This window comes from Molothrus aeneus, chromosome 6 (assembly GCF_037042795.1).
Source record: "Molothrus aeneus isolate 106 chromosome 6, BPBGC_Maene_1.0, whole genome shotgun sequence".
Classification (NCBI taxonomy): Eukaryota; Metazoa; Chordata; class Aves; order Passeriformes; family Icteridae; genus Molothrus; species Molothrus aeneus.
This window is the reverse complement of record NC_089651.1, coordinates 59594894-59622748: the sequence shown is the minus strand read 5'-3', so window position 1 is coordinate 59622748 and position 27855 is coordinate 59594894. Positions and strand designations below refer to the sequence as shown.

General features: G+C 47.1%; 1 protein-coding gene across 10 annotated transcripts in view; it reads left to right on the top strand.

Moving 5' to 3' along the window:
* Positions 1-346: 346 nt before the first annotated feature.
* KTN1 (kinectin 1) overlaps positions 347-27855 on the top strand; it is a 79342-nt gene continuing 51833 nt past the window's right edge. For 9 of the 10 annotated variants that reach the window (XM_066551397.1, XM_066551400.1, XM_066551396.1 and 6 more), the window contains exons 1-3: positions 347-453; positions 23746-24302; positions 25933-26070. In XM_066551397.1, coding sequence (XP_066407494.1) covers positions 23780-24302; positions 25933-26070 — 661 coding nt within the window. In that variant the 5' untranslated portion in view covers positions 347-453; positions 23746-23779. The remainder of the gene's footprint in view (positions 454-23745; positions 24303-25932; positions 26071-27855) is intronic. The other variant, XM_066551401.1, reaches the window with a different exon arrangement.

Below are 27855 nucleotides of genomic sequence, written 5' to 3'. Positions count from 1 at the left end.
TGATCCCCGTGTGGGGATAACGTAGGTGGGTGATCCCTGGGATCCCCACGTGGGGTGAGTCTCGGTGAGTGATCCCCGAGGATCCCCGCATGGGGGGAGCCCGGGTGGGCGAACCTCAGGATGAGCTGAGGGGGGGATCACGCAGGGTGGGCTGCGGGTGATGCACCCACACGCGTGGCAGAACCGGGCGGGCGCTCCCCGCTGCCGGGGCTCCCCCGCGGCTGGGCTGCGGTCTCGCTCGGTGCCGGGCAGGGCCGGGCGGTGCCGGGGGCTCCCGGCCGGGGCGGTGCCGGTGCCTTTAACGCGCGGGGGGGCGGCCGCAGGCGCGGCGGACGTGCGGGGCCGCCTCCTCCCCTTCCTGCCGCCCGCGCCGCGCAGCACCGGCCGCTCCCGCTCCGTCCCCGCAGCCCCGGCCCGGCACGGCCCTGCCCTGCCCTGCCCGCCGCCGTCTCGGTGAGTCCCGCCCGGGGAGCGCCGCGGGCCGCAGCGGGGCCGGGCCCTCCCGGCGAGGGGCGGCGGGGCCAGGCCGCGGCGGGCCCGGGGCTGCGGCCCGGCCGGGGGGGGTGGTCCGGGCGCGGCTCCATGGCGGGGAGAGGCCGCTGCCCCGGGGCCGGCGGAGTTCGGGGGGCTCCGGTGGGGCTCCGGTGCTTCCCGAGCGCATCCCCCCGGAGCCGGGTGAAGCGGGGCAGGCGCGCCGTGCCCGCGGTGCTCCCGGAGCCCGCTGCGTTAAAGCGCCCGCCGAGGGGCGGCGGGGCTGCAATTGCCGCCCGCGATGGGGTTTGGAGCGTTCCCCGGGGCTGGCGGAGCCTCGGGTGAGGTTTGGCGAGAGGCGGCTGCTGCTGCGGCGCCCGGGTGGCCGTGGGAGCTTTAATGAGCATTGCGCTTCGTTACCGCGATCCGGGCCGCCTCGGGTGCCCGTGCGGGTGTCAGATGCTCGCAAACGCTGCTCCCCACCCTCGCAGGTGATGTTGTCAGTGGTGTTTCATTCCTGAGGTTGCCCGTGCCCTTTGGTCCAGGTTGCGTGCAGCTCTGTTAACCCTGGAGGTGTTGGTGCCCCCATCGCCTCTCCTCTACTCACGGCTGACTCCCTTCTTCCAGCCTGCAAGTTACGGAGAAGGAAAGAGGAGTTAAGGTGGCAAAGCTGAACCTTTTGTACCCGGCTGCCTTCAGCTGATGAAGTATCTTAATTGAGTAGGTGGTTATTAAGAATAACTTAGCTCAGTGTCTTTTCTGCATTAGACAGTGACAAGTTCTGCTCTCCAGTGATGTGCATCCACCCGTGTGCTTTAGGTTTGTCATTTTATGACCTTTTTTCCCCCACACCCCCCACTAAGGCAGTGCTGTGTATTTTGAGGTCGTTGTTAGAAAACCTCAAAGATAATTTCTCACTTTGTGCGAGAGGAGCTGAGCTGATACCCTGCTGTAGCTCTTTTCTGTTTAAAATTTTCCCTTTTTCCCCCCCATATTCCTTTAGTGTTTCCATTGCTGCTTCTGTCCACCAACACAAATGGCATTTAGTTGATATAACTATTCCATTTAGCATCTGTTTACCTATGACAAGGCAAAAATCTCTCGCTGGGCAGTCCAAACTGGTTGCTGCAAAACTTGAGAAGGGATTCAGTTCTTGTGTTCCACCTCCTTTCAGATGTTTTTCCTTGTCTTTTCTCTCAGTGGATCACTATCATCCTCCTGTTTAGCTTGGGCTGGAAGCATTTCTCTGCCTCGTGGACCTCTTGCCTGTAACTGCTGTAATTTCTGCCCTCCAAGAGGCCATGCAACTCGCTTTACCACATATTTTTTCTCTTGCCTCATATGCTGATGCTGCTTTCTGCATACTGTGATTAAAATAACTTTTGTGTGTAACTGCAGCAGTGAAAGGTTGGGGATTGGAAAGAAACACTAATTCTCTGGTAGAGTTATTACCAAATACCTTTTTTGGTAGTTTTTTTTCCTACCACCTCCCATTTCTAGCTGCTCTCAAGAAGATGCTTTCCGCTCTCTGAAATAGCAGCAGTAGGATCTGAAGGACACAGTGAGATTTTGATTTTATCCTTTCTCCCCGTCACAGACCTGATGAATACTTTGTTTCTGGAACCCCTTGAAGAAAAGGGAAGGACTTACTCAAGCCTGTGTAAAGCTGTGGTGTTGCTTGGTTAGCTCTGTAACAGCTTTCATTTGCATCATCTGCTCTTGCTGTTGGAGATTTGGTGGTTATGGCTTGAAAATGTCTAATCATTCCTGACCCTGGGTGCTGGCTAAAAAAATCCCTTAGGAACTGGAATTCCCTGTGAGTTTCAGAGGTGCTGGCCAGGTCTGTGTTTAAGCTACACTCAAGACCCTGAAGTGTGAGGACACAGGGGACAGGACACGTGTTTTATTTTAAGCATCAAACTTGGTTGCTCCTAATCCCTTCCCGTGCCGCTGCCAAGGCACCCACCTCTCACCATTGACTTGGTGAGGCTTCAGGTCCCAGTTTAGTTCCCTGGTCATAGCCCAGTGATGTGCCTGAGTAAATAGTGTGAATGCCCTCTGTGCTGTCCCACAGGGATGGGGAGGAAGCAGAAGGCAGAGTGGCAGGAGGAGGTAATTCTTCATCCCACTCTTCACTCCAAAAGCTGTGGCAGCAGCCCAAATCAAGTTTAGTTTTCCTGTTTTTAGCACCCATCCGTGCTGTGGATGCCTTTCATATCACAACTGCTTCCAAGGTGAAACTTGATCAGTTTATTCTTCACATCTCTGCAGGAGAGCTGTTGGAGAACCTCCTTGAAATCGTGAGCAGTTGCTGAATTTCCATCCTGACGGTGCTCGTGTCCTGTTTGTGTAATTTGTTTTTGGTTCTGGTGTTTCTATTTGGTTTAAATGATTGTTTTCCCTCCCTGATGTAATTAGAGCAATTGGATCCCCTCTTGACCCCTTGTTTTCATAGGTTAAACAAGTCGAAGTTTTTAAGTCTCCTTGAGTTGTTGTCTTATCGATATTCTCAGGATTTCCTTGTCAGTGACAACCTTTTGCCTTTACCCATCAGAGCCTTTTTAATATAAAGGGAATTTTATGCATCTCTGTTTAGCACTTCCTGCTCTGCATTGGCAAAGCAGCAGGATTGGGCTATTTTTAAAAGTAGGAATATTTTGGAGGGGGCTGATTGCTGCACTAAGCTCACAAACTTTTTGACATTCCTCGGGTGATTGTTCCAGGCTAATGAGACAGGGAGTTGCTGGGCTAAATCTGTCCCAGACAAATCACTTCTTGTTAATGACTGTGCATAAACGATGGAGATGATAAATTGGAGAATTACCAGCCCATGACTCCTAGGAATCTGCTTCTCCTCTCATGTTATACAAGATGTCCAAGCAAATAAAACACATGGAGACTTTAAAAAAAAAAAAAAAAAAAAGAAGTATTTATTTATGTTTTTAGAAATGTAAAAGCTTCTTCCTGTTCGCATGCCTGAACTACAGCTGGTGGCAGGAGAGAGGGTACTTGGGAGCTTTGAAAACTTCCTATTTCTTGCCAGAATGGAGCCTTTAAAGTATTTTCTTACAATGTGGACTCTTTGGCACTTTCTCCAGGCTGATGCCTGTGGTCTGCAGCTTGGGAAAGCATCTGTGCCTGCTGGCGTGGGCACTGCCTTAAAGGCTGATTCCTGCTTTTTTTTTTTTCCCCATTTCCAGTGATTTCAAAGCAGGAGCAGCAGCCCTTTCATGGGTAAGCACCGTGCATTGATCTGGACTCTGCTGCTTCCAGCTGAGGAATTGTTTTTTACCTGGTGGAGGGAAGAGGCAGAGTGGATCCAGGTGCTGCTCTGAGATACTGCACAGGCATCTATAATTCCTGCCATTCCTCTGCAAGAGGGTTTTTTTCTCTCTCTGTGAGAACTAAGTAGCACCTAGGCTGGCTTCCCTGTGTTTGAACTCGTCCTCTCCTGGTCACTGCCATGCCTGGGTACAGGACTGCTGCATCTAATTAGATTATATCAGAATGAATAAGTGAATCTCAATAAATGAGCTTACAGGGGCACTGTTGGGTCAGCTCAGTCCCTAAATATAGGTCCTGGGCAGAGGGCAGGCTTGGTGCAGGATCTCTCCATAAAGCAAAATTAAACAGAGATCTCCTGGGAGAAATTCTGCTGCCTTGGCCATCTTGTCAGCCTGGATGCTCCAGTGTCTTGGTACAAGAAATACCAAAGTCCACCCAAATGTGAAGATTCTTTAATTGGAGCTTGGGTGTAGAGTTGGAAGGGGAAGTCATGGCAGTGGAAACTCTAATAATCTGAGGTGCTAAAGAATGCAAATCTCATGATCCTTTTTAATGCTTCCAATTTAACTAGAGGTAAGGAGTTTGTTGTTTTTTTTTTTTTTTTAAAGTCTCTTAGATACTGTAGAAAACAGGAAAAAAGAGAAATTGTATCCATTACATGAAAACTCTGGAAACAATCTCTAACTGCACTAACACAGATAAAGAACATTATCTCCTTGCCACTCTGTGATGCAGAGAAATAGTTTCAAGCTTTGTGGTTTCAAGTAGTTTCAAGCTTTTTGGGTGCTTCAAGCCTTCAGTTTTGCTGTGGAATGAGTGTGGGGTGGGTGGGAGAGGAGAGGGGCAGGAGCTGTAAGATTTGTGGGGTAATCAGAGTTATTTCTTCTCAGCTCTCCTCCTCCTTTTCTGCAATGCTCTGTTTTTGTTTGTGCTTTGTGACCACCCTGCTTACCACAATCCACAGCTCTAAACTGCTGTTACTGAAGAGAAGTAAAAGTAGTTTCTTCCCTTTTTCTTCCCATGAAGATTTATTTAGAGGAATAGCATTTTTTCTCATTTTTTCTGTTTCAGATGAAAGCTCATCTTTGCTTGTGCATCACTGGGGCTGCATTGTAACTCAGAGAAAGTGGCTGTAAATCAGTCATGTGGACAAGCTACTCCTTTTGTTGCACTGATAATCCCTATTATAAATAGTCTTGTCCTCTGCTTGCATTTACAGCTCTTTGCTCTCAGGTGTGCAGGATTTTTAGTGGTAGTGAAACACAGGGAACAGCTCTTCTTGCAGGGCTTTTTTTTCTCTTTTTCCATTGGACACTCTTCCTTCTGGCTGATCCCTCTGCCTGCCTTCCTTGTCTGGATCTGCTCTCAGCCAGGCCATCCTGCAAATCACTGCTCTGCTGGAGCTGCTGCATCACAGCTCCCCTGTTGCAGGAAGCATCTTTCAGCCCTTTTATGCTGTGAAGTTCAGGAAATAGAGCAAAACTCCTGTTTTCCTTCAAGCTGCAGTTGAATGACTAATGGAGGGGCATCAGGGAAGGCTCTTCTTCTCTCAGAAGAGGTGTGTTGATGTTACCCAGCAAAACCCAAGTTCTGATTTTGGGATTACACCTATTAATTAAATAGCTGACCTTCTCAGCCTGCCTGTCTGGTGTCCAGCTCACTGAGCATGTGTTGAAAGACCCAGGGAAAATCAAGCTGGAGTCCAGAATTACATGGGTGTCAAAGGCTCTTAAAGCCTGGTATATTTATGCCCATGATTCATGGTGCTTCCAAAAACAATCCAGCTCTCATCCTGCAGAGGGGAAGTACCTCAGTCCAGTGTTATCAACTTTTGCTTAGCTGCCAGAGCAATATAAACTCAACCAGAGTTATTTTGGGCTCCTTATTCTTTTGCTTCCAAATCCCACCCTGCAAGTTCCTTGTAGAAGAAATGCTGGCTTAGTTCTGTTTTCACTCTCCTGTATGACCTGAAAACATTAAGCAGGGTATTTTATTTCAGGGTTGTGCCAAATTTTAGTGCATCTCATTCCTTTCCGTGGTGTGAAAAGGTGTCTTTTGTCCGCCTGCTACCGCACAGGAAGGAAGTTGTTGAGTCTGGGAGATAAAAGCTTTATCTCCTCCCCTGCAAGGAACAAGCTGCCCACTCCTAGGCTGGCACTGCTCTGCTCTGTCCTGCCTGTAGTAGGGCAGAGAGGAAAATTTTCATGGGAAAATGTGAGTGGACTCAAAATGCGTTTGTAAGCGCGTAGCTGTCAAGGAAGATGATGACTAAGCTATTGCACAAGGTGCAGCTCTTCAGGGAGCTCACCAGGATTGGACTGGATCATGACTGACTCACAAGAGAGCCTATAGTATCAGTCTGCTCCTGATTTCATTATTACTGGTTTGAGCTGACCACTGGCCATGACTGCTTTTCTTTCCCAGCCAATTTGCTGTGGGGTTTTAAGTTGGAAAGTCTACACTTGATGACAATAAATTAAAAAATCCAATTTATTGGAGGAAGTGAATGGTTCCCAGGCCTTGGGTGGGAAGTGCTGTGTGGCAGGGGTGTTTAAGCTGATGTCTGGCATTTGGCTCACGTGGGTGTTTCTCCATCAGGCACCTGCCCTGTGCTGCTGCCAGGCTCTGGCATGGCCCTTACCTGCCCATTGTACAGAAGGGAAGGCCCAGGTGAAGCACCTGCAGGTGAAGATGCCAGGAGGTCACCAGCAGAGCAGCTGGTGGTGCCTTTTTCTTGGTCCCATCTGTGACCTGAACCTCTGGCAGTCAGCTGGGGTGGGTGAGCTCATTGTCAGATAGTTACAGGACAAAGGGGGAATGGATTTAAACAAAGAGAGGAGAGATTTAGATTAGATATTAGGAATTTTCCTTGTGAGAGTGGGGAGGCCCTGGCACAGGTTGCCCAGAGCAGCTGTGGCTGCCCCTGGATCCCTGGAAGTGTTCAAGGCCAGGTTGGACAGGGCAGGGGGTTGGAATGGGATGATCTTTAAGGTCCCTTCCAACCCAAACCATTCTGTGATGGGACATGGAACTGCTTTCCTGCAGCAACCAGGACTGTTCCATGTGCCCCTTCCTTTCAGGGTCTCTTCTCTGGTGTGGGTGGGAGGCCAGGGTTAGGGTCAGTGATGTTGCTGGGTGGGAGGCCAGGGTTAGGGTCAGTGATGTTGCTTCTTGCCTCCCAAAGTGGTTTGAAAGGCTGCCTTGGTGTTTAGTGCTGCTTTGCCCTCTAAACCATCACTTAATGTTGCAAATGGACATCCCAGCTTGGCTTTCACCTAGGCATTGCCTTTAACTCTGTGAGAGGACCTAAAAACAGGTACATGGAATCAGCTGCAGCATCTCTGCTTCAGCTTCAGGTGTACCTGAGAGCATCACCATGGCTACAGCAGCTCATAGCCACTGGAGCTTTCACAGGGCATCTTCAGATCTGGGAAGTGGTTGGGGTTTAGGTGCTGTGCCAGGAAGGGCCCTTTCCCCCAGGACTAGGTGGGAACTCTTTTGCCTCCTTGAGCTTGCTGTTCTCCAGGGAGACTCCGTGTCCTGTCCCTGGAGCAGGCAGTGTCTGCATTTCTGGGAACTGGCAGAAAGTGGAGTTGACAGGTCAGTGCTGTATCCCCTGTCACACCTGCTGACCTTTGCTTGCTTCAACACCTGTTTGCAGCACGTGTGGCTCCAGCTGTGATGGAAGGACAAAGGACTGAGCTGCTTTTTCTCTTCATGCTGCCTGGTTTTGTGTTTACAGCAGTGGTGGTGCAGCTCCATCAAGCTTTACTTCTCCAAGCTCTTGGAGAATTGTTCTGAGAAGGTTTTCCTCCCAACCCTGTCCTCAGTGTGGACAATGAACAGCATTGTCCAAAAGAGAGGTGGAGGTGGCATCTCAAAGCCTTGGAAACCACCGAGCTGCTTGGAGGATTTATGGAGGTTTTGTTAGGATTTTTTTGGGTTCTCTGGGCTTTCCCACAGCAGCTCAATGGGAGTACTGACAGTTTTTCCTTGTTGCCTTCACCTAAGGTCGCTTCCATATCTTCAGCCTGTGCTACACCACCACTAGGATTGGGTTGCATGCTAAATTTAGTGAACCTTTTTACAGCTTGGTTTGTGTGTGTAAAGCCAGAGGGGTTTTTAGCAGCTTTTTGGGGGTTAGAGCCTGGTTCAAGATGCCCATCAAGGCCAGGCTTGCTTGGCACAGGTGGCAGCACCCCAGGCCAGGTGTGGGAGGGTTCTTCTCTGCCTCAGTGTACTTCCACACAGGGATTTGCTGGGGTGCAGGCCCGTGGGAGGGAGGGAGGGCTGTGGAAGCACAATTAGAACTTGCATAACATGGTCTGCAGTCTGAGGCATGTGAGAAGTGCTGGCGAAGGGGTTGGGTTTCAAAAGTTTTAAAGGCTTGTGAAAATTCTTCATCAGATGTTTCCATTACAATCCTGTCTTTTTTGCCCCCCCACCACACTGCACCTCCAAATTTTTACCTCTCCTCCTATGCTGTTTGTGTGCCAAAAGAAGAATTTTTTGGCTTCAGGTCTGGTGTACCTATTTCTAAGTAGATTTTTTTAATCCCTGCTTGGCATCATGGGCTACTGGAGTAATAGTTTGAGCTGTAACTTAAGTTGGAGGCACATAGGTTTAGATCTGTGTGGTTGCAATGAAGTGTTTGTTCAGTTCTTGCACACCAAAGGAGGAGCAGATTGTGGGACAGCAAAGCAAAGGGAGTGAGAACCCAGAGAAGCGTGAGAGAAATGACCTCAATTACTCTGCATTTTTGTTGCTGAGCATTTTTAGTCCTTTTTAACAACCTGGCATGTTCTTGGGTTCAGATCAGTGCTGAGCACGTTGGGGAGGGTGTGTGTGCTTGTGTTAGGAGGCTGTTTTGGGGGCAGAACTCTGGGCTGTTGGGTTCTTCACTTGAACTCAAAAACTCTTCAAATATGCATTTCCCTCTTTCCAGTTTCTTTAGGAGACTCCTGCAGTCTTGGTCCTTGTGGTCATGAGTGGAAAGCACCAGGAAGACTTTAGAGATGTGCTTTGAACACACCTTTTGCAGGGTTCTCGTGGTGTTGTCCAGCTCTCAAAATTGCACTGTTTGTGGGGGTTTGCAGTGAACTGGACTGTGGAACTGGGACCAGTAAGGAGGGTTGCAGCATCCCCTGGGCTGCTGCTGCTCAGAGAAACATCAGCAACCCTCAGCATCACTCACCTGGGGCATCAACAGCTGCATGAGGAAGGTGGTAAGGGAAAGCTCCTTCACTGTGTGGCTCAGGTGTGATTCAAGCATTAAGCAAGTCTGTGGAGGAGCTGGAGCCTTTTCCCTGCTGCTGGAGGGGAGTCTGGTCCCCTCCTCTGGGTATTTTAAGATGCAAATATTGCCTCGGGGTCTGCTGAAACACTGCACTGATTCCTGAGCACATGTGACCTTCCTAAGCTGCCTGCCAGAGCCTAAAGGGTGTGGGTGATGACACCGTGAGGTGACACCAGCTGTGTCTCATTTCTTGCTGTGAGTGCCTGCAGCAGACTGGGCAGTGAAGCACAGAGAGGTTAACAAGGTGAGAAGAAGCTTTGTGTGAATGAAAAATTCAGAGCTTGAAATGCTGTTGATGATGCTTCCCCCCCAGTCTTGGGTTTGGGAGGATTGGTGTAAACAGAGCATGGAAATAGAGATATAAAATGATATTCTTAAAAAAGAATATATATATGTAGGTTAAATTTTACCCTGAGTAAGGTGGATGCCACAATATAAGAAGGTTAGAAAGGTATTGGAGAGTACCCAAGGGCCATGGAAGGGTCTGGAGGGGAAGCCACGAGAGGAGGGACCGAGGTCACCTGGCTTGTTCAGCCTGGAGGGGATGAACTGAGGACAGACTTCATCCTGGCCTGCAGCTTCCTCACAAGGGGGAGTGGAGGGGCAGATGCTGAATTCTTCTTCCTGAGCATCAACAGGACCTGAGGGAATGGCTGGAGCCTGTGTCAGGACAGGTTTAGGTTGGGTATCAGGAAAGGGTGTGGGTGATGATGCTGTGAGGTGACAGCAGCTGTGTCTCATTTCTTGCTGTGCCTTCAGCAGACTGGGCAATGAAGCACGGGGGTTAACAAGGTGAGAAGAAGCTTTGTGCTGTTCAGGAGCACATCTCCTTGTTGTGGAAGCTGAAGGATAGCATCTCAGTGGAGCTGTGTGAAATTCTTGTTGTATTGGGATGGATGATGAGGTGAGCTCTTAGTGCTGCCCTTGATAAATGAGATACGTGCAGTGTCTCAAAGGAGAGCAGAGAAAGGCCTTAGCACTTCACCTGCCTCAGCAGGGAAATGACCACAGTTCAGCAGCAATTTCTAAAACTTCATGTTGTGCTTTCAAATAGAGTTAAAAGTTCCAGCTCATGATGCAATTTATACTTTGAAATGCACTGGTGTAACTTGTATGGTGCCAGTGCTGCAGGGATTGCTTCTAAAGCCTCTTTTGTTCCTAAACCATTTTGAAATTTTGTTTCTAACAGTATTAACAGCACCATATTCTACAACGTGAGGGATCTGGCTTGGATATAGAAGTGCTGTCTTTATGCCTGCATGATAATGTGCTTTAGGATAAATGTTGAAGGACAGCTTTGCTATGGAGCAGTCAAACTAATTCATATCTACTGTGGAAGTTTGTTCAGCCTTCAGCTGGTGCAAATTTCTGCTGGAGCAGAAAGTCAAAATATCAGTGCTGGAGGAAGCCCCATCACCAGCAGGACCTTCTGTGGTCCAAATTCAGTCCTAAGCGTACCTCTAAACATTCCCTGTGTTCAGAGGGTTTGTAAGTAGAGTGTGAACAGTGCTTTAATCTGGCAAATGATTTTAAATTTAATGCACAGTTGAAATAAAATCCACCCCTCTTTAGAGATATCATTCCTAATGTGACTATGGATTAAAACTCATTGATTGCTACCAGCAAAAGAATGAAATAATAAACCACAGTGCCCCTGCTCCATGCAGAGGCTGCAGATTGCCCATTCCAGCTCTGAGCACCTTGTTGCATTGAGGATTGAGAGTGTTTTCCCAACTTGCAGCCAAAATGCAGCCATGGCCCATTGCTGCCCATTTGTTCCCAGGCCAGCATTGTCCTGTGGCTCCAGCCCCTCCCTGCAAGGTGGGAGCAGAGGAAGCTGGGCTGGCTCCTGTTCCTTGGGTGCAGCTCAGGGCAGCAGAGCTGTTCCTGCACAGAGGAAGGGAGGGTAGCCAGCAATGCCTGCTCAAGCCTGGCTGCTCTGATTTCCCAGTGTTTTTGTGTCTTTCTGACCCACCACTGTGGCGTAGAGTATTAAAAGTAAAAATAGACCTGCTGATGCAGTGCTTAGCAGGCTGCGTGGGCTGAAGAGGAGGCAATTCCAGCCTCGTAGTACTCCCTAAATTCTGGTTTGGTACTTGTGCATGTTGGTGATAATTTCCTTTATGATGCCTCTGTCAGCTTACAGGAACTTTGACTTCTCTGTGTTTAGTCTCTGTTCCTCCAGTCACCCAACGTAAACTGAAGCTGCCCTTTTAAAATCTTGGTGTTGAGAAACAAACTGCATAGCCCTGACTTCTAAACTCTTGGCACATTTGAAAATTTATTATCACTCTGTGAACTTTGGTTGTTTAACTGGTGGATACCTCCCCCCCCCATTCTTTTATTGTACTGTTTGTGGTGATAAAGAAGAAAGAACTTCCCTGTTGATTCCTCTCAGTTTGCAGCTGAAGAATTATCAAGACTCAGTCTGATGGTGGGGTAGGTACAGCAATCTTGTTTCACTTACTGCCTTCTGATGCTCTCATTTAGCTACATCTGTGCCACATTGACAGTAGTTTTCTCTTTAGAGACAACTGAAATCACTCAACTGCTTAGGCATAATGTGTGCAATAAATAATGTCTCGAGACTCCAGGTAGTTAGAAGAAACCACATGAAAGCATCTAGATCTGATATAATTCACAATCACTGAAGTTTTGATTTCCCTCTGAGCTAACAACTCTCCTCTGCCTTGCAGCCTGTTCCCAGCACAGCTCAATTTCATTTTCCTTTAGGAATTAGGATAGATGAGAGCATCTGTCTGCTGCTGGCTTCTCTTTTGTCCATTGCTGTGCAACAATAGGATTGTTGAGTCACTGAGAGGTTAACGAAGCTTTTTTTTGTTCTTGTCAGTGGTCCAACCTCTTTGTATAGCTGTGTGGAACAGCACACTGAACAGAAATAATGGGAAAATCTTGTTGCTGGAATGACTGGGACTGTCATTTTGTGATACCAGGGTAAAGACCTGCTTAAGCTTCAGGCTTGTGGCTGAGCACGAATCTCTCTGCAAGAACATTCAGTATTAGTTTCTCTGTGTCTCCTTGCATCCAGCAGTGTTGGAGCAAGGGGAGGGAATCTGAACTATTACAGTCTCTTCCCATTTAGTATTTAGAATGGTTTTGTTAGGAGCCTTTTGGGGGTTTGGCATTGGAAAGAGGGTGAATTGTAGCCCTTAATTATGAAGTGTGGGAACAATTGGAGCTGGACAGACAGGCAGCAGTCCAGCTCCTCTTCCTGAGCGAGCAAAGCTTTTGTGCTGTGCCATCCCACTGCACAAATGGCTGTGCTGGCTATTGCTGGATTGATTGGTTTTGATCCCTTTTAGGAAGGGGTTTGGAAGCTCTAATTTTGGGTTTGTCACAGTAGTCAGGCTCCTGCCCTGTTGCTGCTCTGAGCAAGCCTGTTACTGTGGCTGCCCCAAAGAACTTCCCGTGGAGTGGGGGAATGTGGGATTAGAACCCAGCTGTTAAATCCAGTTGAACTGGGTCATCAGTGGCTTGGCTCGTGTGGGTTCAGTGACAAAGTGACTGCAAGGAAAGATGTGGAGATGCTGTGCTTTGCTCCTGCAGGGAATGGAGAGCTTTGAGGGGGAATTGAGCTTGGGATGGTGTGGGATGGGTGGCACATGGGTGAGCTGTGGCTTGCTGGATGCCACCTGGGACACTTTTCTTGCCCTGTCTCTTATCAGCTTGTGGAAGAGGGCAGCCAGCAGAGCAGGGTGGCAATGGGATTTACAGGAGTGTTTGCTGGTGGCAGTGCTCCAAGAAACTCTCACCTTTTCCCTCAGAGCACCTCTCCAGGCTGGGCTTTCCCTGCAGTTCAGGCAAAGTGCACCTGTTATCACTCAGGCCTTGCTGCTGACCCCAGCCATGCCTCCTTTCCAGGCTCTCTCTCATTCCAGCAGAGCTCATACTGAAAAATGGAAAATACAGAACTCCTCTTTGGGACACAACCTCACTTTTTTCTTTTTTTTTTTTTTTTTTAATTTATTTATTTTCCCCTCCTGGGAGCTGCTGAGCCTCCGTGGCTGGGGTATACAGGGCCCTGCATTCTCCTGTTGGGAATGTTAAAAATACCAGCTACAATTTTCCCTTTCCACATACCAAAATATATTAATGTGCTGCTGCTTTGATTAGTCATTTCCTCCTCTTTTGTTCCTTTCGCAACAGGGTAAAGGACAGCGTGTGCACACTTGAGTAAAATCTTGTCTGGTTAAGAAGTCTGAAGCTAAATAGATTCTCTTAGGTTAATACCTGTCTTTGTTGGCAGAAGAATTCTGTTCTTATCCCTTTCATATACATTCAAAAATAAGTCTGGATAAAGTCACTTTTATGGTGTTCAGACTAAGAATATCTTTGTGTGATTTATTTTTGTCGTGGAAAGAAACTCTAATATGAACAAGATTAATATTCTTAGATGAATTTCATATATTCTTGCAGGAAGACCTTTGGGTGATACACTGCTATAGGAAATTTTCCAAATTCATTTATTTTGAGGTTTCTTGTCTTCCTCCTGTGCCATCACCTCGGTGCACACATTCCTCCTTCTTGAGCTCCCGTGAGACCTCATTCAGTGTGGGTGGAAACTTGGTGAAAGCAGCAGTGACACTGTTGGGCTGTGCATGGCTCAATTTGGGGTAGTTCTGGCAGCCTTTGCACCCTCAGGGTGTGGGGGTACAAAGGTTAATAAATCCAACTTACAGGGACCTGCTAAAGTTGCTCTGAGTGACCTGCTTGCCCTTGAAGGCTTATATTGAGGATATTTTTTGCTTCTCTGTCGCTGTGGCTGCCTTAGTGAGAAATTGGGGAGAAAAGCTTTAGCACCAGGTGGTCTGGAGAGCTGCAGAACAAGTGGTAGGTTGAAAACTTTCTTATATGTGTGGCGAAATTCCAGTGAATAAGCTAAAAAGTCGCCTGGTGAGTATAGTTAAGGGCAAAGTTGAATAGAAATCCAGAGAATCAAGCAATAAATTAAGACTGATCTCTTCTCAGTTATGGCCAAACTTTAGAAACACAGCCCATAAACAAGATGCCATCCTCTTTAGCAATCTGTCGTGGTTTTCCTGTCGCTGTGGCGCCGAGGGCGGCTGCTCTGCCCTGAATTCAGATGGAGAACAGCTTGTGCCTGCCCAGGGAGGGAAAACTCTGCTGCTGGGGATGTGCAGAAAAGGGATTTTTACCTCTCCTGGGATGCACAGGCAGGTAATACACTTGAGTTTTCTCCTTGACTCTTTGCAGCTCTCGTGGAGAAAAACCTGGGTTGTTTTTTTGAATGAGCATTAGCCTCCCAGTGCTCGGATGCCATTCATACTTTCACAGAATCTGCTTAGGGGAAAAAAAAATAAAAAAAGCTGGACCAAAGGCCTTTGCTTCTTTTGTTTCTGTCTCCTCTTATTTTACATTTATTTTTTAAAATATTAACAAGAATTCACAATACAGAAATGTGTATTTTATGTAGTTATATTTGCTGTATACACTTGGAAGGGGAAAATGTTTCATTCCAGCTGTTTTCTCTTTGCAGATTGCTGTGAAGGTATGAGAGGAATTTGAGTACTGAGAAGCTACTGCTCATACCTGCTTTCCTCTGTTATAGAATCATGGAATGATTTGGCTTTGGAAGGGACCTTAAAATCCATCTGATTTCCACCCCATGCCATGGGCAGGAACACCTTGCACTAAACCAGGCTGCTCTAAGCCCCATCCAAGCTGTATTTGAACACTTCAGGGATGGGGCAGCCACAGCTTCTCAGGGCAACCTGTGCCAGGGCCTCACCACCCTCACAGCCAAAAATTTCCTTCCACACTTGGATATAAGGAGATGAAAGGGATGTAGCAGCCCTAAATGTCTCAGGAGATGACCTTAATTTTTTTTTTTTGTTTTACTTGGAATTTGGGGCTTTGCCTCATTTATGACCAGAGGGTGGTCAAATGCATCATTCCCATGGGTGCTTCAGACCTTGTTTTAATTGAGTTAAAGTAATAGAGCATGCCAGGGGTAGGTGCAGAATGAACACACTTACAGTAATGCAACTTCTTCCTGCGTCAGACAGGGATTAAGCTGTGTCAGAGTGAGCAAACCCAGCTGGGCTCAGACCTGTATTGTACCTGCCCTGGCTTTTTAGGGGCTGGTAGCTGCTCCCTGAGGCTTTCTGTGGGTCCAAGCTGAAGATTATCTTGTGAATGTCTATTTATACACTAGACCACAACAGCTGTCTTAAGGCCTTTGTTGAGGTGTGCAGCACTTTAAGGCTGTGTAAATGGCTTTTGTGTGTGGTAAAGCTGAGCTGCTGTGGAGTGTGGATTTTACAAACCCCTGTGAATTTCCCAGACAGCTAATTAGAATAAAGCCAGGTGTGGCCTGGTCCCTCCCTCCTGTCCAGGTGCTGGGCAGAAGCAGACTTCAGGGTGTGGTTGTGTGTGTTTAATGCCTGTCTGACCCAAGAGTCCTGGCTCAAATCTGTACCAGCTTTGTGCTTTTGTTTGGGCTCATGTTCCAGGAGATCCCTTGATGCTCAAAAACTACACAACAGATGGAACTGCTGCTCAGACAGGGAACCTAAGCTCAGCTTTGGCCATAAGTCTGCTAGATTTGGCTCTTATTTGTAGAATTATTTTGAGAAGATTCTCTGATTTTTTTTTATGCCTTCCTATTTTGAGAAGTATCACTTCCCAGTTCCCTGTGCACGGAAGCGGGCGGTGATTGAAGAGCAAATGTCTGATCTGGTCCCTGTCTGCATGGAGAGCAGGGAAAGGGGAAATGCTTACCCAAAAGCCTGAGCTGGCTGCTTGGGTGTTTAAATGCCTCTCAAATAGTTCCTGGTGGTGTGGGCAGAGCATGTCTGTACATGAGTGTGTGAAGGAAGGAGCTGGGGGAGCCTCAGGGACTCCTTGGAAGTAGCGATGGGAAGATGCAGACTTGCTGAGTAATTCCTGCTGGAAGAAAGAAACCTTTGATTCTTCACAGGCACTTTGGAAAAAGGTAGTGTAAAGATAATTTGTTATCTTCTAACTCTGGGGATAATAGGAGTGTGTGTGTGTGTTAGCTGCTAGTGATTTAAAGGGGAAACTTGCAGTTTCTGGAGTCTGGTGGAGCCAAGGACATTTTTTGCTGGTCCTGACGCACACTGGTTTTTATCCCAAGTAACACCCTCTCACAAATACTGCAAGAAATGTTTTAGTTTCCTAAGCTTTCCTGTGCTGAGCAACATAGACTCTTCCAGTTTAGGTTGGAAGAGCCCTGTAAGATCAAGTCTAACCATTCCCTCAGCACTGCCAAGGCCACCACTAAGCCATGTCCCCAAGTGCCACATCCACACAGTTTTTAAATCCCTCCAGGGATGGGGACTCCACCTCTCCCCTTGGCACCTGTGCCAATACCTGACCACCCTTTCAATGAAGAAATTTTCCCTAATATCCAATCTAAACCTCCCCTAGTACAACTTGAGGCCATTTCCTCCTGTCCTGTTCCCTGGGAGCAGAGCTCCCCTGGCTGCACCCTCCTGTCAGGGAGTTGTGGAGAGTGAGAAGGTCCCCCCTGAACCTTCTTCTTTTCAGGCTGAACCCCCTCAGCTGTCCCTGGTGCTCCAAACCCTTCCCCAGCTCTGTTCCCTTTTCTGGACAAGCTCCAGCTCCTCAACATCCTTATTTCACAAGGGGCCCAAAACTGCCCCTGTGACTGGAGGTGCTGCAGCAGTGCCCAGCACAGGGGACAATCCCTGGTCCCTCTGGCTCATATCAGTGTATTTGTGCCCATGCTTTGGTGAACCCAGGCTGTGCCAGGCTCTGTGCAGTTTGGGATATCAGTGTGAGGAATGCAGAGCCTGATTTTCCCTGCTCTGTGCCAGCAGCAGGTGTGTGTGTGCATTTATCCCCTGCTAAACCGAGGTTGCTCGCTGCACTTTCACTGATGCTAATTCCAATTCTGGGCTTTATCCTCCATCCAGCCCAGGTGGTTTCAGGGCGTCAGCTGCCTCCTGGTGAATCCCTGCCCTGCCTTATCTTGTAGGAACTTGCCCAAACAGCCAGGCTGTGGTGGAAACCTCTTGTGGGAGGTACCTGGGTGCTCCCTGCTGCCGGCACTGGGACAAGATCAAGGACATCTGCTGGTGCTGGTGGCGAGGTGGTGCAGCCTTATTGTGCTCCCAGCTCCCTCTCAGCACTGCTCCTGCATTTTGTCAGGTGTTGGCTCTGAAGTTACATCAAAAAAAAAACCCACCATCTGAAAGTAAAGGCTTTTGTTGAAGCAAAGCTACTCTTTCTGGAATTTAATAAAGAGCTTGTCTGTGTTAACTAACATCAAGCGACTGAGAGCAGACAGAGCCCAACAGATGGTACAAACAGCGGCATGTTTGGAATGGAAAATATTTACCTAGAGGGTATTTGAAGCACTGAGCTTGTGCTCTGCAAATGGCTTAATTGTATCAGTGAAATAAAGTGGAGAGCAAGATTTATTGACAAGTTTTGCTCTGCTCTTGCTGTCAGCACCTTGGAGGGGGTGTCAAGCACTGTTGAGCTTCCCTTGAACAGGTCTCCTTCCTGGGAAGTGTAGTTTTAACACCTGAATGGCTCAGTTGGTGTTTTTGAGTGTCTGCAGCTTTCTCCTGGGGCTGCACAAATCATGCTGTCAGGGCAAGAATTGAAATGAAAAATTCAGAGCTTGAAATGCTGTTGATGATGCTTCCCCCCTCCAGTCTTGGGTTTGGGAGGATTGGTGTAAACAGAGCATGGAAATGGAGATATAAAATGATATTCTTAAAAAAGAATATATATATGTAGGTTAAATTTTACCCTGAATAAGGTGGATGCCACAATATAAGAAGGTTAGAAAGGTATTGGAGAGTGGAAGGGTCTAGAGGGGAAGCCATGAGAGGAGTGACCGAGGTCACCTGGCTTGTTCAGCCTGGAGGGGATGAACTGAGGACAGACTTCATCCTGGCCTGCAGCTTCCTCACAAGGGGGAGTGGAGGGGCAGATGCTGAATTCTTCTTCCTGAGCATCAACAGGACCTGAGGGAATGGCTGGAGCCTGTGTCAGGACAGGCTTAGGTTGGATTTCAAGAAAGGTTCTTCCCCCAGAGGGTGCTGGCACTGCCCAGGCTGCCAGGGAATGGGCACAGGCCTGAGGCTGCCAGAGCTCCAGGAGTGTTTGGAGCACACTCTCAAACACAGAGTGGGATTGTTGGGCTGTCTGTGCAGGGCCAGGAGTTTAACTCAGATCCTTGTGGGTCCAACTTCCAACTGAGGATATTCTCTGACTCTCTTCTGTAACTTTCTGATTTACCACTGGAATCAAAACTCACAGGTCCATTTGGACCTTCAGCTCTTCTGGCTGCTGAGTGCCTCATGCATGACTTTAAACTGTGCAATGTAAAAGTGACCCATGAGAAGATTGTGTGTGATCTTACTGGAAGCTGTGCCTTTTCTTTAGGTAGGTGCCAGGTGAGGTTTATGTGCTATACCTTAATTCTCCTGTGAAAAAAACTGCTTGGGTGCAGTCAGCTCCTTGCTGGTGTTCTCTGCCCTGGGTGTTTTTGGGAATGCTGAGCTCAGTGTGCCTCACCTGCTAAAGTTAGCCAGGTTTTAATGAACTCAAGCAAGTTTGATGGGCTAAAATCCCAGCCAGCTCCAACAGCTCTTTGTGTCACATCACAGCAGCTCTGCTGTCTTTTGTGTCTTGTCTTGGGACATGAAAAAAACCCAAAACTGCTTAAGAAATCCGAAACTAAACCAACCTAAGCTGTAATTCTGCAGTTTTCCCATATGAAGTACCAACACTGATGTTAAATGAACTACCCTGAGGTTTTTCTGGCTGCCCCCCTCCCTAGAGCTTGAGCCCAGCAGTGCTTTAGTCAGGTAATACAAACAAGTCACAGAGAGCTGGTTGCTCTTGCTGTATGAATGTGGAATAGGCATGGAGTGGCTGAACTTCTGGTTTAATTTCATACCTTGCCTGTGGCAGGTCTGGGTTTAATTGCCCAAGTTGCTGGGCATCATCTTTGGAAAAGCTCTGGGGGAGGATGGGCTTGGGAGTGAAGCTGTTTTCAAGAGGATCCTCTTTGCAGCTGGCTGATATGGAGCGTGTTCCAAACTGCGTGCAGAACAGGGAGAACAAAAATAATGTTATCTGTTTGAGGAATTTATTGAATCCAGATACAGCTCTGAGGCTTCTTGCTGTGTTCCTAGTGACTGTTGGATGTGAGTCTGCTTGCCAGCTTGAGAAAATCCCAGGGAAATATCCCAATTAAAGGAGCTGTTGTCTTGGCTAAATCATACGTGGTATCTCTTAAACTGCTTAGTATTTAAAAAAAAGGCACCTTGGTACCTGCATTTTCCCCCCTTTAATGTTAGTTTTTCAAAGAGGCACAAATCCCTGAAGATTATGTGCATTTTGGGACCCAAGCTTTTATAGAAGCCATGCTTCTCATGTGCTGGGGCTAAGCTACGAGTGACTCATTAGCCAGATGGAGCTATAATTTATTTCTATCTTCTCAAGTAAGTTAATCCCCTGGACCTAAACTGAATGAATATCCTGTGAAATGTGGTATCTGCACAGGGTGAAACTTGAGATTTAAATTCAGAAAGGCAGAGGGTGGGTTAGGAAATCCAGGGCAGCATGAACTGGCAGGAGAAGTCAGGTGCAGGCAGTAATAGCACACTGGAGTTCAGAAATAGTTATTTCTCTGTGGCACGGGCTCTGTTTAGGGAACAAAAGTGCAATTCTTTTGTTAAAGGCAGGATGGGAACAGTAACTGGGTCTGTGCACGGCCTGGGACAGATGCAGCTTGTTCCCCTTTTTCAGAATGACTGAAGGGGTGTTGTGAGGTCTGGGATTTACGGGCGAGACGGGAGCACGTCTGCAGGGGGAGCCTGGCACGGGTGCTGGGCTCTGAGAAACGTGAGCGAGAGCAGGCTGAGTATCAAATACAGATGAAAGGTGAGTATTTAACCAAATACCTTGAAATGGAAGTGTAGCTGAAGTTGCTGTGCCTCTGTAGGCAGTAGGGAGGAGGAGTGCAGTGTGATTGCACTGGGAGTGCCTTGCCTGGGATTGTGGGTTTGGGTGGGTGGGGAGCTGGTGCAGCTGCCCTGGAGACTTCAGAGCTGCAAGTGATAAAAGTCCCATTGCAGCACTTCTGGGGGAAAAATGCCTTTTTATTTTTGAGAGTGTCTCCTAACCAGGATGGTAAAACTAAATGGAGCAGTGAAGCTGGTAGGTGAAGGTGTGTCAATGCAGCATTTGCTTTTTTCTGCTTTAATAAAATGAGTTTCTTCATCCTGTTTCTTTCTGCATGGTACAGAATTTTTTCTCCCCTATAGATTGGTTCTCGTTTTTCCAAGATGGCTTCTCAGTATAATACAGAAATACAAATGGAAATGATGAAACTGTTAATAATTGCAGATTGTCAGAGGAAAACTGGAAACTGTGTGTGAGCCAAAACACTGCCAATTTACCCCATGGCAAGGATGCCACTTTATAAAGACATTTTGACAGGGGGTGGTGTGATGGATGTTGTTTTGTCATTCTGCATAGAGCCAGCAGCAGTGGGATCCTCCTGGAGTGAGTTTTAAATACCCTTGCTGGGCTGAGATGAGAAATTAGTGTATGGCCATCAAAGCACAGCTTTTGCTGGCTGTTCCTGTGTGCTTAATCAATTCTAGTTACACCCTGAGACTTTTATTTAGATTTAGGGTTTTTTTTTTAAACTGTGCTTCTGTGTGAAAAACTGGATTTGTGTATGGAATTCAGAGATCAGATCTGATCATAAATTCAGAGGTCTTCTTCTGATCAGTGTTTGGAGTGGAAAGGTCTGTGTATGTCATGTTTGGCTTTGCCCTGATGAGGAGGAGGGGGACAGGAGCAGGAATGGAGCCTGGGGAGTCTCTGGAGCTCATCACTGCATGCTCCAGATCTGGGAGATGATCCCATCCTTGGGGAAGTGCAGGGAGCAGGAATGGAGCTCTGGAGCTCATCACCGCAGTGTCATGCTCCAGATCTGGGAGATGATCCCATTCTTGGGGAAGTGCAGGAAGCAGGAGGGGAGACAGGAGCAGGAATGGAGCTCTGGAGAGGCTCTGGAGCTCATCACCACAGTGTCATGGTCGAGATCTGGGAGATGATCCTGTTTTTGGGGAATTGCAGGGAGCAGGAGGGGGACAGGAGCAGGAATGGAGCTCTGGAGCTCATCCCTGCAGTGTCATGCTCCAGATCTGGGAGATGATCCTGTTTTTGGGGAAGTGCAGGGTGGGGGACAGAGGCTCAGCAGAGCTTGTCCAGCTCTGAGATCAGAGCCCAGCTAGTCCAGCACACATTCCCCACCCAGACTAGCTGTCCTCATTGTGGATTTATGTCTCCTCTGGAAGCAGCTGTAGCTTTTCAGTGTGTCTCTCCTCTGTGGTCTGGGAGCAGCCATCACCTTGTGGAGCATGTCCTGCCTGCATGGCCATGGTGCCCTCCTGACCCTGTTGAAGAGCTTTGAAGCTCTTTAGCAGAGCGTTACCCTGAGCCTGTGCTTTGTCCTGAGCATCTGGTGCCAGAAGCTGGGAGCTGTGTGGGGTGTGCCTGTCCATGCCATGAATTCATGGCTGGCTGTGTGCTGGTGTCATGAGCTGGGCTGTGCTGGGCTCCTTGTGCTTGGCTATTGTAGCTGCTGCAGCAGTGTATTGTAATGATCAACTTAATTACACTTGTGAAAAATCTGCTTAATTACATATTTACTTTGGGGATTAGCTTTTCCCCGTAAGCATTCAATATTGACTTTGGCTGAGACAAATTTTCAAGATCTGCTTCCTTCAAGAGATGACTAATATTAGATCACTTGGTGCAGGGAGCTGGGTTTATCAAGTAGCTGTAATTAATCATTTTGAAAGCTCCAGCTTAGTTTTGAGCATCTGTGCTCTTTTTTTCCCCCAAAAGACAAGCTTTTCTTCCCATCCCTCTCAGCCCTTCCAAAACTTTCTGTGCTGGATGTAATTTTAGACCCTGTAATTTTCAGTGAGCTGTGTACACGCAGAAAATAAATACAAACTGGGAGGAGACTTAATGTTAAGACAACTGATGAATAATTAGTGTATTGAAGTGTTAGTCTTTTATTTGGATAACTTAATAGCCAAATTAGAGTTCCCAAGCCCTGCATTCTGTGCTGCTCAATGCACTGTACAAATATATTATCACAGGAACTCCTCTCTGTCCAGAAATTATTCTATATAACAACTCTCCCCTCTTGAGCCAGAGCCAGACTCCACACCGAGCTCTCTGCAGTGTGGCAGGATGGCACAAGCCAGTTCGTGCTAGCAGCTTCCAAACCAGTCAGGAATTGAGGTAAAACAACTTGAAATGAGTAAATCTCCTGCCCAGAGGCAAGGAGAGCCTGCCCTCTCCCTGCACCACGCAGCTTCTCTGTGGATTTTATTCCCTGTGCCCTGGGTAGACACATCTGTTTTCATTTTTCAAGCAGCAGTGGAAATATTCTGAACAACCTGGGTTAAATCCCTTGCCTTTCATTCCCCAAGAGGATGGCTGTCCCAGGGGACTCTGGAGTTGAAGAGTCATTTTCTCTTGTGTAGAGGAAAATGGAGTTGTGGCATGTGCTTCCCGTGGTGGGTTTCAAACTGAGTTGGTGGATTGGGAATTGCATTTACTTAATTAGTTTGGATTAAGTGTGGATTTTTTTTTTTACAATATTAGGTGGTAGTAGGTTTTTTTTTTGGGGGGGGGTGGTATTTTCCTTCTTGATGCAAGCAGTCTGGAGAAGATTTGGATTCTTCCTGCAAAAATCCAGGTCTGTTTATAGCAGTCGGTTGTGAAATGGGAAAATCTGGCTTGTTTTGACCCCAAAGTTAGGTTTTTTAACCTTGTTCTGTCTTCTTTTTTTTTTTTTTTTTTGACTATGTGGTTCCTGCTTTTTTAGAAAGAAAATAAATGTAATGTTTGGGACAAAAATACTGTTTTCAGCAAATTATCCTGGCATCATCTCTTCTGTATAAGTGCCCTGGAAGTTTTATACCATCACATGTTCAAAATAAGTAACAGATCTTCCTGTTTTCCCATAAATGTATGGAATTTTCATGAGTGTAAAGCTGGGTTTTGGACTTCAAAAAGCAGTTTTGAAAATACCTGATTCTTTATGGCTGACTAAAATTCAGGGCTCTCTCCTATCTTCTCCTCATTCCACTTGTGAAGCTGTCATAAATCTGGGAACAAAAGGAAGGTGAAATTTAACTCCCACTTGCCAGGATAAGAATCTTAATTCATTATATTTGATTTATGAAAGAAAAAAAAAAGAAAAAAAGTGGAGTTCTGCATATACTTACTGCTCTCTATTTCACAGCCTCTGGAAGTGCTGTCTCATGTATTTCTGAAATCAGAAGCTTTAACTTTATGAAAGTCACGTGGGAAGGAAGAGTGAGGAGGATGAAGAAAAGCAAGGGAAGGGAATTATTCCCTCCCCAGATCAGCAGTCTGGCAAACTGCATTTCTTCCTATCCAGGCCAACAACTTTGAAGCAAGTGATAAATGATTCCAAAAGCTGTTCCATGGCTGATGTAGTTTGGTAATTTTATTAAAGCTACTTTGAGGCTGCTCTATAACAAGGAGAAATCTTCTTTTATTATTATAATTGGTGGAGGAATTAACACTGAGGGAAAACCTGTTCAAAACCTAATTTTTCTTTTTTTTTTTTTTTTCCCTTTCTCCTGTAGGTTTTATAAGAAATCATAGCTAAGAAAAAGCACAATGGAGTTTTACGAGTCTACCTACTTCATCATCCTCATCCCTTCTGTGGTTATTACAGTCATCTTCCTCTTCTTCTGGCTTTTCATGAAAGAGACTTTATACGATGAGGTCCTCGCCAAGCAGAAACGGGACCTGAAATTCCCACCCAGCAAGGCCGACAAGAAGAAAACCGAGAAGAAGAAGAACAAGAAGAAAGAGGCTCAGAACGGGAACATCCACGAGTCTGACTCAGAGAGTGCCCCTCGGGACTTTAAGCTGTCTGATGCCCTGAGCACGGATGAGGAGCCTGTCCCTGCTGTCCCCTCGGGTGGCACCGAGGCCCCCGCCGGCCTCAGGGAGAGGAAGAAGAAGGAGAAGAAGCACAAGGCCAACCAGGATGATCACGTAACTAAGGACTCGGAAGGATCCAAGTCTTCAGGCAAGAAAGTAGATCCAGTCCCTGTTACAAAACAGCCCACTCCACCATCTGAACCAACAGCAGCTAAGAAGAAGCCTGGGCAGAAGAAGCAGAAAAATGGAATGGGTATCTGATGTTGCATATGCTTCTTGCACAGAACGCCAAAACCGTGTTCTGCTTTTTGCAAGGCCACAGAGTGTCTCTCACAACTGTTCTGCCTGATCTCTATGGGGCAAAGCTCCCTTCTAACCTGCTCCTTTTTTATGAGCTATTGCTTTTTTCCCCCCTGTTTTTCATCTGGCAGCAGTGCTCTGGTTTTCCTCCTCCCAGCCTTGCTTTCTTCTACTAAAGATGAAGTGAAACAGAGTAGCTCGTTCCTCTGCTTTGCTCTGTGGTTTGGCTGCTTTGCTCTCAATCAAAATTCTGATTACCTGAGAGAAGTCAGGAGATATTTTTGCTGTGTGCATTCTGAGCCAGGCAGTGAAAAAGCAGAGTCCTAAGAGTGGTTGCTCTGATAAGGGAGGGCATCTCAAGAAACCTAATAGCAGTCTGTAAAATAAATCACTCTAAGTGCAGGCTTAATGCACAGAGAGGTGTTTGGTGGCTGATTCATAGATTGGTGGTTGATTCATTGCTGCCCACCTGCTACACCTCTTTAAACTGAATGGAACTGATGCTAAAACTGATCTGGCTGTTGTGACTGAAATATCCAACCTGGAAGAGACCAAAAACTCATCAGAATCACTTCTGACTGTCTTGACCATATCCTCATCAGGATATGTCTCCATGTGGTTGTCTTGACTAGGAATAGAAGTGAAAAAAGAATAAAAATACCCAGTGCTAGAAATAAATGAAACCCAAGATATTTGCAGATCCCCTTGTGAGATGCAGGCACAGCAGGTCTGCACAGGGAGTGAGGAAAAAGAATGACATTGCTGCTTGATGTGGTAGATTTTTTTTCCTGAAAAAAAAAACCCGAAAAAACTGGAGAAGAAAGACCCACCCACTACCAACAGAGAAAGTATCCAGTCTTGTTTGTGGGTGTTCTCTGCAAATCTCTGTGGCACAGTTAAAATGTGGTCTGCAAGCACAGTTCTGAGGGCAGCCACAACGAGCTCTTCTCCTTGATTACAGGAGCTGACACCAGAGCCCTGTGCTGTGTGTGTCAGCTCTGACAAGAATCTTAATATAGCACAGGCTGTCCAAAATGATAAAAAAATTTCTCACTAGAAACTGCTTTTAAAAAGAACAGTTCCCTAATGGGAAACACTTATTTTCTGCTTCTCACAGTCCCAGTAGCTATTGGGGATGTGTGTGTTTAAAGTGCCCAAGTGGGTTCATGGAGGGGAAAAGTACACTTCGAAATAAGAAAATAATATGGGTAATATGTGCTGTCTGCTCTGTCCCAGTGAAATCTGGATTGGAGTTGTTAAACTGTTCCTTGCATTGCTGTGTGTTCTGCTTGCACATGAGATTCCTGTCTTAAAAAAAAAATCACTGGGTGCTGTGGCTCTTGACTCTGCTAAACCTTCCTGTTGCTTTGGGGTCTCACCTGGTCGGGAAATTGTGTGTGTGTGTGTGTGTGTGTGTGTGACTCTGTGTTTGTATGTGTGTGGGGATAAATTTGTGTTCTGATTTAAAAGAAGTGAGTTTGTTTTCCTGGGATTGGAGAATTTGGTTCATACAGATCTGCTGATTGCAAGGTAATGCTGAGAATATACACAAGAGCATATATTGTCTCAATTGTCTGTTGCAGATGATCAAGATAGTAAGACTGATTCTGTTGTATCTCCTGCCAAAAAGCAAGAGCCAGTGCTGCTCCACCAGGAGATAAAGCAAGAAAATGTGTCAGGGAAGAAGAAGGTCTCTGCAAAGAAGCAGAAAGTTGATAATGGTAAGAATCCAGTCTGTGACGTTGCTCAGATAAACCTGACTGTTAAACCTTTTTGCCATCCATGCTTTAGTTCCTCTTCCTTTGGAAAAGGAACTCAGAGAACAGTAACTCTTGATTTGAAAAAGCAGGAATTCCAGGTAGGAAAGATTGCTAAGCTTGAGATCCTGTTAAATGTTATAAACACCTGGTACCACTGAGCATGGGATAATGAATGTTGTGAACCTTTCTGAGCTCTCTTGGATCCAAATATCCACACTTGAATGAGGAGTAATGAACAGACTTGAAGTTGCTCTGAGCAAGGCATGTCTGGAACTGCTGCAGTCATTGCCCCAAACAAGATTGCAGTTTTTTCAGGCAGTTGCTTTGACCACATTCCTCTCTTATTGTCCTTTTGTTGGCTGGCTCTTGCTCCAGCAAAAACTGTTCATCTTTGCTGTCAAGGCCTTCACTGTTGTCACCCCTTGTTCTCTGCCAAGATGCTGCTTCTTGTGTCCTCTTGGCTCACTGTGCCTCTGTGTCTGTGTTTTTCTTTCTTTTTTTTTTTTTTTTTTATGTTTTTTACAATGACTGCTGTTGTGTCTGGCTTTTGGACACAGGGTGACCATGAAGTTCTGTGAGGCCACCTTGTGAGCTTCCCAAGACTCTTCTTTGCTGGGGCAGCTGTGAAGCTGGGAGCTGATGGGCTGCTCCTGGAGCACTGTTGCCCACTGTTCCCTTGATACTTTGGTCAGGTTATCAGGGTGCAGATCTGTTGTGGGCCCTGTTCAGCCCAGGATGGAGTTCCAGGCTCTGTAGGGTTCCTGTATAACTGAAAAACTCCTAAATAATCCTGGGAAAAGCCTACTGATGGGGAACTCAGGACGGGATCACCTTTTATTCTTGTGCTTTTCCTGATGGAAATATGTGCATTGCACTTTTTTAGGGGCCCTAAACTTGTCTGTACAGGGCAGTAAATGTCAGTACCAGCTCAGCAGTAGCAAAGCTGAGCTGTCAGTGCTACAGGGCAATAGCTCAAGCATTATTTGAATGCAAACTGTTTTCTTTTCAAGCCACCTCTCCAAAATCAGAGTAAAAATGAGCTGTGGTGGACACCAGGATTAGCCAAGACACGACTATGGGGATTTCATACTGCAAAATGTCTCATTGATATTAAATAGGTGTTGAAAGGAAGGGAAGTTCATAAGGAGAGGAAGGGAAAATATGAGGAGAGCAGCTGGTGGTTGTTTCTGCTAGAGGAGAGCTCTCCTCTCTTCTGAGCTTGCAGTGTACCTGCAGGTGTTTGCTGGCTGCTTAAGTGGAGAGACACCAGGTGACACAAAAAGGTCCATCTGGCCTATTCTCCTCCTTTTACAGAGCTAGAATTTAGGGGTGTTTCATAACTGCCTCTCTGGCAGCCAGGAGTGCATCCTTGTTCTGCACTGATGCCCAAACCCTGCATCCCACCCAGTTCCTCCTGTCTCTGTGCTGCTGCCTGGCATCTGTTGTCCATCAGCCCTGCACTCTGGGCTGGCTGGGGCAGGAATTTGCCCCTGGCATCCTGCAGGCAGTGTGGAGCAGGAGCTGGGCAAGCAGCAGCTGCAGCTCTGGCTGTGCCTCTTGCCCCAGCTCTGTCACTCCTGCTCTCCCCTCTCCTGCTTTTGTCTCTGCTGAGGAGCTCTTTGGACAGAGGCTGCTCCTCACCACGGTGATCTAGTGGTGTGGGAGTGGAGGGCTGGGGTCAGGCAGAGCCTCTGGGCACCTCTCTGCATGTTAATGATGCCCAAAGCCTGCTCTGACAGATGAGAG